Genomic DNA, 10,204 nt, shown 5'->3' on the forward strand with positions numbered 1-10,204 from the left:
ATGGGATACCTTTAAATGGATTTGAACCCGCTGTTGGATACATGTCTGTCAGTGATGGCACTATGATATGTATTGGTCATCTTTTTATATCATCCATTGTTTGTAGTGGACCAGCTCCAAATTTTCTCTCACCTTGGGCGTACGAATATCTAGTTGGTGGGATAGAAAACACAGTACTTCATCCAGAATCATGCAGTCAAAAATTTCAACAGCTGGTGCTTTTGTTCAAGAACGTGGAAGTAGAGTGAATGTTCAAGTTAATGAACACTCAACAAGGGATGCAGTTTTAGATGCTGCCCTTACAAAAATTTCTCTTACGAACCAATACTTTTGTCCAACTGATTCGTATTCTCTTTGTTATTCCGATGGAAGAGTTGTTAATACAATCCCAGGAACAGACAAGCCGTTCAGGTTGGATCGTTACCAGGAGTGGTTTGGGAAACCCTATTCAAAAGTATGTCTTTTTGTATGTCTTCAAATGGAATTGCTTCAACATGATGAAATGTCATCATCATCATCAAGTTTTTCTCAATCTGATGAAGAGATCTCCAGCTTAAGAGGCTCAAAGAAATCCAAGAAAAACAAGCGATCAAAAACTGTTCAAAAAAATCAAGATCCACCACCACCCCAACAACGTAAACTGCCATGTCCCATTTGTAATTCCGAATTCAGCATCTCAGAACTTAATGAACATGTAAATAAAATGTTTAGAAGAAGAAAAGACACCATTAATGATAGCTCAAGAAACCTTTTATGATGAGTATGATGATAACACACAGTTTATCGACTTGGTAAATGATGAACACCAAGAATCTGAGGTTGAAAAAGCACAATCAGTTAAGGAAGTGATTTCTACATTTCGGCCTGACCAAAAATCCTGATGTATCAATTGTACTAAATGTGAGAAGGGGCTATGAGTTTACAGACTTTCAGAAATTTTTTTCGAAAACGTGGAACAAATCAAAGATTGGACAGGTTTTAAAAATCAAATATATTGGAGAGCCAGGAAAAGACACTGGAGGGATTTCCAGAGAATTTTATTCAGGTATATATCATATTATAGAGTATTGTCAGGTTTTGTTTACAAATTTTGACTGTTCCTTTATAGACCTTTTCTCAAAGAGGCCACACCTGTTGAATAATTATGTAGGTACTCCAGCAGAAAACAATGATACAGCCATGCATAATTACTGTATCATGAATATTGTAATAATTGATGTATTGTTTTTCTGCTGTGAAGATAACAAAGCAACGTCATAGCCTTGTGTAGATGAAGGAGGAACAAATAAGTCTAAATGACAGTCGGGTTGACAACACATCATCCCAAAGTCAACCAAAGGAACCATGGTTAATAGTCAAATTTTTATTAGTGATACAATTTCTTTACTTCAGAAGCATTCAATCAAATTTTAAAGAGGTTTTTCAAACCAGTGACAGATGGGATACCTTTAAATGGATTTGAAACCCTGTTGGATACATGTCTGTCAGTGATGGCACTATGATATGTATTGGTCATCTTTTTATATCATCCATTGTTTGTAGTGGACCAGCTCCAAATTTTCTCTCACCTTGGGCGTACGAATATCTAGTTGGTGGGATAGAAAACACAGTACTTCATCCAGAATCATGCAGTCAAAAATTTCAACAGGTTCGAATTCTCTATTTTTTGGGAATGAATTCTCAACTTCACTCGAGAATCTGACAATGTCTGTATCTCTGTTCTAAAACTTTGGGGCGGACCAGAGTTCTTTCAGTGTCTGTAAGTATGTATTTAACTATCCTTTGAGGGACGCTTGTAATAACATTCATCAAATTTTCGAATTTCAGATCCACCAAGCCAAAAACGTTGAAGAACTAAGAAAAATGTTATGCTGCGATGAGGGAATTGACCTATTAGATTCTATCGGTTTTCAAAGAAACCCGGCAACTGTAACAATGGATGATCAACAACTGGTCCTAAGGTACACATTGTAGTATCTATCGTAACTTATCTATCTTAACTCAATTTTTGCTCATTATTTTTTGGTGTCCTGTTGGTTTTTAGTTCCCCTCCTTAAGGCATAAAATCCACTTTTTGCAGGGTGCAAAAATAAAATAAATTCTTGGACTTGCAAAATATGCCTCTGGTTTGCTTGTTTTCCAAATTTAGGTCTCAGTACTTTTGAGTGCCTTACTTATAGGCTTACAAACGGGGTGGTGGTTACATTAAACAGGGGAATGGAAAGTTTTTTTCAAATTTGATAAACGGAAGGACCTATTGAATTTTTTAAATGATGATTGATTTTTAACCCAGGTCGCTGTTCATGAAAGAGAAACATCTAATGTTGCATCTTCTGAGTCAAATATCAAAAGGAATGGAAGCATTTGGCGCATTAACTGTAATCCGTGAAAATTTTGAGCTCTTTCGACCTGTCTTTACACCATCAATGGAAACTTACACATGGACCCGAGAGTTACTCCTAGAAAAGCTGGAAGCACAATACGAAAATGAAATTGGATCTAACAAGAGAAATAATGCTATCAACACTTACAAATCATTTTTGGACTTCGTAGATGAATGTTTTCAGAATGGTACGTTGCATTTTTTCTTCTAGAGGTTGAGGTACTCTTAGAAGTTTTCCCAGATTTGCCCATTTAGCTGAGACTGAGATTTTCTTAGCATTATCTCAGTTCCCATATTGCTGAAAAATATTATAGACAGCTTTTTTTTCGAGTTTTACTAATAAGACTAGTATTGTTTTTCCCACTTTTCATTCTTATTAATTTGGAAACTTCTTAGAGATATTCTTTTGAGATCTTTATTTAGTCGATTTTCACCTTGTTCTCGTAGACACTGTTTTAAAAATCATGTAAGAATATGAAAGTGGATGAGAAATTTTAAACTTCTTTCATCCTTTTTAAGAATAAACTGCTGCCCTCAAATGTTGTTTCGAGCTCAAAAACAAATTTATTAGTAGTATCTATGCGTCATAACATTGCGAACATGACTTTAACTTAATTTTTCTTCGAGGGGTTCGTTGTCAATAATTATACATTTTGATCTTTTTATTTAGAATCTACCCTAATTCCGGCACCAATATTAATGAAGTTTCTGACGGGATGCGAAACGATCCCTCCTGTTGGTCTACCGGCAGACAAGATGAAAATATATTTTAAACATGACTGTGGCCTTTCTCCAAACGGGACGGCCTGTGCCTGTTTACCCACAGTCAGCACATGTGCATTGTATGTGAAAATTCCAGTCCATATACAAACTGAAGAGCAAATGATGGAATCTTTTGTTTCGGCTATGAAGAAAGGGTCGGGATTCCAATTGTCTTAAATATCAAAGAACGTTGATCATTTCAATTGTTTTCATGTTTTTGTAGAAAAGAAATTCAGTGGAGACTTTTAAGGAACTGGGTGTAGTTGAAGAGAAATCTTTTGATATTAATCTGTGGGACTTCTTTTTTTTGGTTTTGATCCTACTCAAATTGTAGAAAATTTCATCATTTTCCAATCGGTACCATTGCAGGTCTTTTTCTTTGTATTTATATCTTCACTCTCTTCCGTTATTCGGGGGTTATTCCCCTACCATCAGTTTCCTTTCAAGTCTCTTTCTAAAGGCATCTTGAGTAGATTTTTATGATTTTGTTAACTTGCACTCCGTATAATAAACGCCCCGGTTATTTTAAAAAATCTTAGGAATTTTAAGAGCATTTTTATTCAAAGGAATTTGTTTGTTAAATTCTTTTCGAGAATCAGTTTTCAGAGCAAAATCTTTTTTGCTTTTTCTGGTCTCTTTTAGCCTCAAAACTGTAGTTACGAAGAGATGAGACTTTTTCCATTTAGGGGACGGCGTTAACTAGAAGCCATACGGTAATACTAGTTTAGTTCTTTTTTTTAGTTTTTATTTACCGAGAAAAATGAAATGTTTTGTTGTATCCAGATTATTTTTATTTTTTGCTTAAACTGGCTTAAAAATAATTTTTATGTTGAATTAGGTATGGAACAGAGTTTACCATGTATGGTAATTTTTAGTTTTGTTTATTATTACAGTTGACGCTTTCTAATTCGACATTCTATTATTTGAGAAGCTCCCGTTTTCGATGGAAATTTGCAGTCTCGTGAAGGTTTTTCGCTCTCTTATTCGATTTGGTGTGTTTGGTGGCCTAGGACGGAATTCCAAATTAGGCTTTTCAATTTTTTTGTGTTGGAATTAAAATTTTGAAATTCTATCGGCCACCTGTCTGGTTGGTATTTTTCAAAACTTCTAAAAACAGGAAAATATTGAAAGTTTTTCTGCCATAAATTTTAAGTTTTCAACAATGTATTCTATATTTTTCCTGATTCACGGTTAAACCGATGATTGAGCCTCGCTTATATTTTTCGTTCCTAGCTCTATTTTCGATACACTCCTGTATTCGATGAAAATCCGATTACCCTTGAAAATCGAGTTGGAGAGCGTCAACTGTATTTTTTTTCGTTAAGACATTCTACCGAGGTAGTAGCCCCATAACTTTCGATACAGAAACGGTTGCTTGTTTTTTATTGCATTAAATTCTGCATCCAATGGACACACCAAGTTTTAGACGTTTGAAGAATTATTCAGCCCACAGGAGCTCATTGAATTTTTATTGGTCATTTTTTTTCAGGTCATTTTTTTCGATTTCTGAAAATGGGTTGGCAATTTACATAGATCACAACTCGAAATTGCTCCTCCAGCGTTAATTATTTAAAAGTTCAAAAGTATCGTCTGCCATGCTTTTCCAGTTTGTATTCATAGGAGATATTTATTTGAACACTGACGAGACAAATGCTATTAAAAATAATTTATGGAGACCTTGTTTTTTCTACCTTTTTTAGATCTTTTTATTTAGATCACTTTATATTTGTAAATATTATAAGGATGTTAAATATATTTTATCGGTTCAGATGGTTGATAATCACTTGTAATAGTTCTTTTGCACACTTCCAGTCCCTAGGTGGGTGCTCGTAGCCAAAATGATCAACTATGAGTTGACAAAACTCGAAAATGTCACTTTCCTCGTCATTATTTTCAACTCTTCCAACTTGGTTAACGATTTCATTTTGCTCTAAATATGTTCATTTGCTCTAATATCTGTTGTCATGATCTCTGTCATAATCTTAATCATCACAATCTCTCGTTCTCTTGTTTCTGCAAAAAATAAAGCTCATCAGGGATTCCATTAACTAAACTGTGATGAGAGATTTTCTAATAAAGTGATTGTTCCATTCTTCCTTGACCGTGTTCAATTCTTTTTGTAAAAATGACGAAAAGACGAACCATACACAATTCAAATGCAAATTGTTTCCGAGAGAAAGCACTCCCTCGTCTACCAATTCTTTGAAGAAGTTGATAATCCAATTAGTGTAACCGCGCCGTTGATGTGACCACCAATTTTTTCAATTCTCTGATTAGATACTGATTTACCATAACGATGAGCTGCGGCATCGTTGTGAAGGTGAGATTGGATGGTAGCCACAAGACCATTTTCAGTACCACAATCTGTTTGTACCACCCTTGGAGCCACTTTGAATTCTTTAATTGAGTTAACAAAAAAGCTAGCCATTAAATTTGGGTTGTTGTTTGACTTGCAAACCTTGAGCCATAAAATCTTTCTTGAAAACCCATCAACACAACCATGAATGGGGAGCCCGTAAGGCTTCAATTTATCATAACCGTCTATATGCCATGCATGATTAGGACCATTCGATTGATAAACTCGCCTTTTTAACTTTCTAGCCTTACTTTGTTCCGTACCTTCAGGGTCGATTTCCTTTAAAAGCCTCATCACGGTGTCTCTTGGAGTTGAAATATTGTAAGTTGTTCTCACTTTGTTCCACATTCCACGGTAACCAAGCTGAGCTCCTGGTCCCTCAATTTCATTACTAATGATCTGTCGAAGTTGATCATCGTCGACCTCACCACCAGCCTTACACAAACCATAATGTCTCAATCTTCGTTTTAATGTACTCATGGTCAATCTATGGTTATATCTTAGGAATAATAGAATCGATTCATATTGAAAGCCTCTCTTGAAGTAGTGTTCGATTATTTCTCTTTCTGTTCCAAGATTATTTACATCCTTATTTCGTTTTTTTGTGCCACAGTTTCCACAAAAAATACCACGAACATCATGGCCACACAAGTGACAAAACATCGTCAAATGAGAAAGAAGAAAAAAGGACTGATATGAATTCGCGCCACGAGGCTACAAAAGAGGATTCCCTGAATAGTTTTTGGGAACGCGAGAATTCTTGGGAACGCGACAGTTTTTGGGAGCGCGACAGTTGTTGGGAACGCGACAGTTTTTTGTTTTTGGGAACGCGACAGTTTTTTTGGGAACGCGACAGTTTTTGGGAACGCGACAGTTTTTGGGAACGCGACAGTTTTTTGGGAACGCGACAGTTTTTGAGAACGCGACAGTTTGAAAGAAATCTCGACAGTTTGAAAGAAATCTCGACAGCTTGAAAGAAATCTCGACAGGTTTCGGAAGAAATCGCTCGTTGACCCTTGTCGGCTTCCATAATAAGTCGATATTTTACATGATAGCCTTGAATATAAGTTTTAATTAAATAATTTTCACGGCTATCTCCTAGGTACACAGTACGTTATAAGAATTCTTTTAATAAGAATCACAAGGCTTTAATTTGTAGCTGGATATCCATGCTAACCTTTTCTTTCTAAACTTTTAAATTATAGTTGCTTGAAAACGGGGACAGCACAATGAGCAAACGTCAAGTATGGAACTGTTTGAAAGACTGTGGCAATGATGTGAGCTGTGATATCATGGAACGGTTTTGTGGGTTCTCAATCAAATCTCATCATTACTCGGATGCAAGAATTACAAACAAAAAGCGTGGTCTATACAAGAAATCTTCGCCACTGATGAATTGTGGCTGTGAATTTAACGCTGACGATTATTTCGATTGTTACGAAAAGTGTAAAATCAAAAACAACATTTTTTAAGGACCCGTGGGTATCAATGTATTTCCTAGAATTTTCAAAAAAGCTGAAATTCATATGCCACAAGACTTGTATTTGTTTTTTTTTCAAGATCCTATTTTGCGAGCTATTTTGGACTGGCAAAATAAAATAAAACGAACATTGACTAATACAATACATTACTGTATCTTAGTACCCCGGTGTAAAAAACTATAGTGTGTGTTATAATATAATGTTGTAATTTTTGGTTAATGTAATTGGAGTAAACATGAAATACATTAATTTCTATTTCTTGGATCATGATTTATCGTATGAGAGAGACTATATCCCACCCGGGGTTAATGTCTGTGTTGGGCAAATCCTTTCTTTACTGTCTCAATTCTAGCCCTGGACGCCTCTAGACTTTTGGCAATATCAGGCGATTTTCTTAAACGATTAAGTAATACCAAGAACCGAGGGTTACGTTGTCACAGGTCGTATTACAAAGAAATTTCAAACTTTGATTTTCATGGTTACGGGTATAATATAAACGGGAACGAATCATTTTATGCTATCTCATGCTTTACCATAATCACATATTCAAATTTTCAAAAGGATTTGAAATTTTATGATTTTGAAGAAAATGGATAAGGGTACGTAAAAGATTTCGTGCTGTGAACTCTTTATGGGAAATGCATAATAAATACGAATTGCTTGGGAAAGGGGAAATTTAGGAGAATTCACATATCGAAAAAATATAACGACCTCAGATCCCCATCATGATTTTTTGATTTGTATTGATTGAATCATTGAATTCATTAATTTTTGATTTTCTTTGGCTTTCAATTTCGTCCTTCTCTTGAATAATTGCTAAACAGACCACGGTATTTTGGTGTTTTTACCGTCGTCGAGCAAAGTGGATGGTGATTTTGGAGACATGTCAATTTTGCTTTATACCGCCCCTTCGATTTATCTCGAATACATAAACTCGCTATTGATGGGTGGAAAGGCTACCACAATGCTCAGAAAAAGCTCGCATCAACACTGATATTAGGGGGGGGGGTATTTTTTAAGAAATTGCCAGATATTTTGTCACTGGTTGTAGAAACCACTGAACTTTATACATCAAACTTTTTATGGAAAGTGGTACCCATAAAGAATCTATTGCAGTGTTAAAAAATTTAACGTCTAGGCGCTAAATCATTAAAAGTATTCGAGGAAAAGTAGATCCTAGCGCTCTCGATACATTTACATCGCTAATGAGTAGTGCGTAATGCTACCATTAGGGTACCACTTTCAAATGACTCCGATAAAAGATTTTACTTGGTCCGGATTGAGAAAATTGATTCGGGGTATATGTTTGTACCATTGAGTTTCGATCTCGAAAGGCTAAAGGCGAGACTCCTCGATGGGAAATGAAACTCATTTCCCAACCAGAACGCCTGCGCGTAGTTTTTACACAAACGCCGGATTGAAACTAAAATCTATCGCTAGATTTCAAAAAATGTAGTCCTCCAAAACAAAGAAACCGCTAGATACAATCCGTCATTATGATTACGGCGCGATCTATGTGCGTTTTGGATGGGAAATAAGTGGCTTCAATTTCTCTTGCCTGAGAAGGGTTAAAGTTTCGCCTCTAGCCTTTAGGGCTTAAAACTCGATGGTTTGTACTCACTGGACCAAGCTACATCTGCCATCTTTTATCGAAGTTTTTTGGTCCAGCGCGCAGCAGAATGGACCTTTAAAAAGCAACTGATCGAAAAGATTTTATCTTTGTCGGGGCCTGTGCGCGCAATAAATTAACAAGTCCAGGCTAAACCAACCACCGATCTAGAATTTTTGCCCCGCCGACCCGCGCGATGTTTGACCTATGTTTTGGATTGAATTGGTAGTAGAGTCAAATTTCTCGGTTGGATTAAAGGGTTGTTTCAGGTAGGGTCAGGTAGGGCTAGGGCTAGGGTTGGGGATGGGAGTTAACCCCTGGTTAGGGTTTCAGCTCCCGGGTAGAGTTTGGAGTAAATACCATGTTTATAAGCAACTTTGAACTCCTTAATACAGTTGTGACTCGATGGCCGAGTGGTTAAGGCGCTGGCGCTCTAATCATAGGTGCTTTGTATATAGTGGGTTCGAATCCCATCAGCGGCAAAAGTTTCAAAATTTCGGGAAATGCATCAAAAACTTTCAAAATTTAGCAATACAAAGAAAGTGTCAAAGAATAGAAGCTCAGAGTGGAGGATGGGAAGGAAATTTTTTTGCGTCACTTAAGGAACCCGGTACGAACGACATTCGGTTATTGCAACGTCAGCTGGACCTTCACGCCGCTCCGGCTTCTTGTTTTAAATTGGTACCCGTAAAGAAGCCATTGCAGTGTTAAGAATTAACGTATAACGGCGCTAAATCATCAAAAGTTTTCTAGGGAAAGTAGATCTAGCACTCTCGATGCATTTACACCGCTATTGAGTAGTGCCGCCATTAGGGTACCACTTCGATCAAAGATTTCGCTCGGCTGGGATTGAGAAACTTGGTCCAGGGATATATAAAGGTCAGTTTTTGTACCAGTGGCGTTGTGGCAGGGGGGGCCATGGCCCCCCCAGCGGAGCTTTTTTAAAGGGGCACCGAAGAGCAAGGGGCGCCAAAAGAGAACTTTTTTAAACGCCCGAATCTTAAAAATCATACTTTATGCGCCTTAAATTGCGCCCAGGACCAATTTTACTGACATAATTTTAAAATACTTGCAATTTTTTTCGCTCGTTTCGCGCGCAATACAGCTAATTGGTAACTTTTATGCAATTTACAAGTTTTTTTTGTACAATATAGCATTATTAAATGAAAATTTAACTGCGCCCCAAAACCAATATGCTGAAAACAATATTGAAATCATATAACATCAAGTTTTTCGCTCGCTTCGCTCGCTTGGACCTTCTTTCTTTAACTTTCTTTGCACTCTAGCACGTGTCAAATTTGTCTATTTTTATTTAGTGATTTAGGGTATCTTGGCAGTCGATTTTCACAAATTTTTTAGTCGGTGGGGACACCACTGTGGAAAATTGGGGGGGGGGGCGCCATTTAAAAAAAATTGACTTTGGCCCCTCCAGAAAAATTTTCCCACAACGCCACTGTTTTGTACTCCCCTCCTTACTTACCAACTAGCTGTAAATATACATTAGAGTTAGTTCCAGCGTCACGTTGTATACCAGTACGAACAATGATCTCAAAGAAATATTGATCACTCTTGTTATTGTCTTGTAGGTAATAGATCTTCTCCTAAAAGACGAA

The 10,204-nt window shown here is 36.8% G+C and overlaps 1 protein-coding gene across 2 annotated transcripts; it reads left to right on the forward strand.

Annotated features, from left to right (window-relative positions):
• The first annotated feature begins 707 nt into the window (after positions 1-707).
• Positions 708-4,274, forward strand: LOC136802866 (G2/M phase-specific E3 ubiquitin-protein ligase-like). 2 transcript variants are annotated; one of them, XM_067059627.1, is made up of 5 exons: positions 708-1,045; positions 1,393-1,648; positions 1,828-1,961; positions 2,294-2,571; positions 3,054-4,274. In XM_067059627.1, the coding sequence occupies exons 2-5, from the start codon at positions 1,478-1,480 to the stop codon at positions 3,320-3,322; spliced, it is 852 nt and encodes a 283-aa protein (XP_066915728.1). In that variant the 5' UTR covers positions 708-1,045; positions 1,393-1,477; the 3' UTR covers positions 3,323-4,274. The 2 variants fall into 2 exon arrangements, with proteins under 2 accessions (XP_066915728.1, XP_066915729.1); XM_067059628.1 differs by having other exon boundaries at positions 1,396-1,648.
• The last annotated feature ends 5,930 nt before the right edge of the window (positions 4,275-10,204 follow it).

This window comes from Clytia hemisphaerica, unplaced genomic scaffold (genome assembly GCF_902728285.1).
Source record: "Clytia hemisphaerica strain Z4C2 unplaced genomic scaffold, Clytia hemisphaerica genome assembly, whole genome shotgun sequence".
Lineage (NCBI taxonomy): Eukaryota > Metazoa > Cnidaria > Hydrozoa > Leptothecata > Clytiidae > Clytia > Clytia hemisphaerica.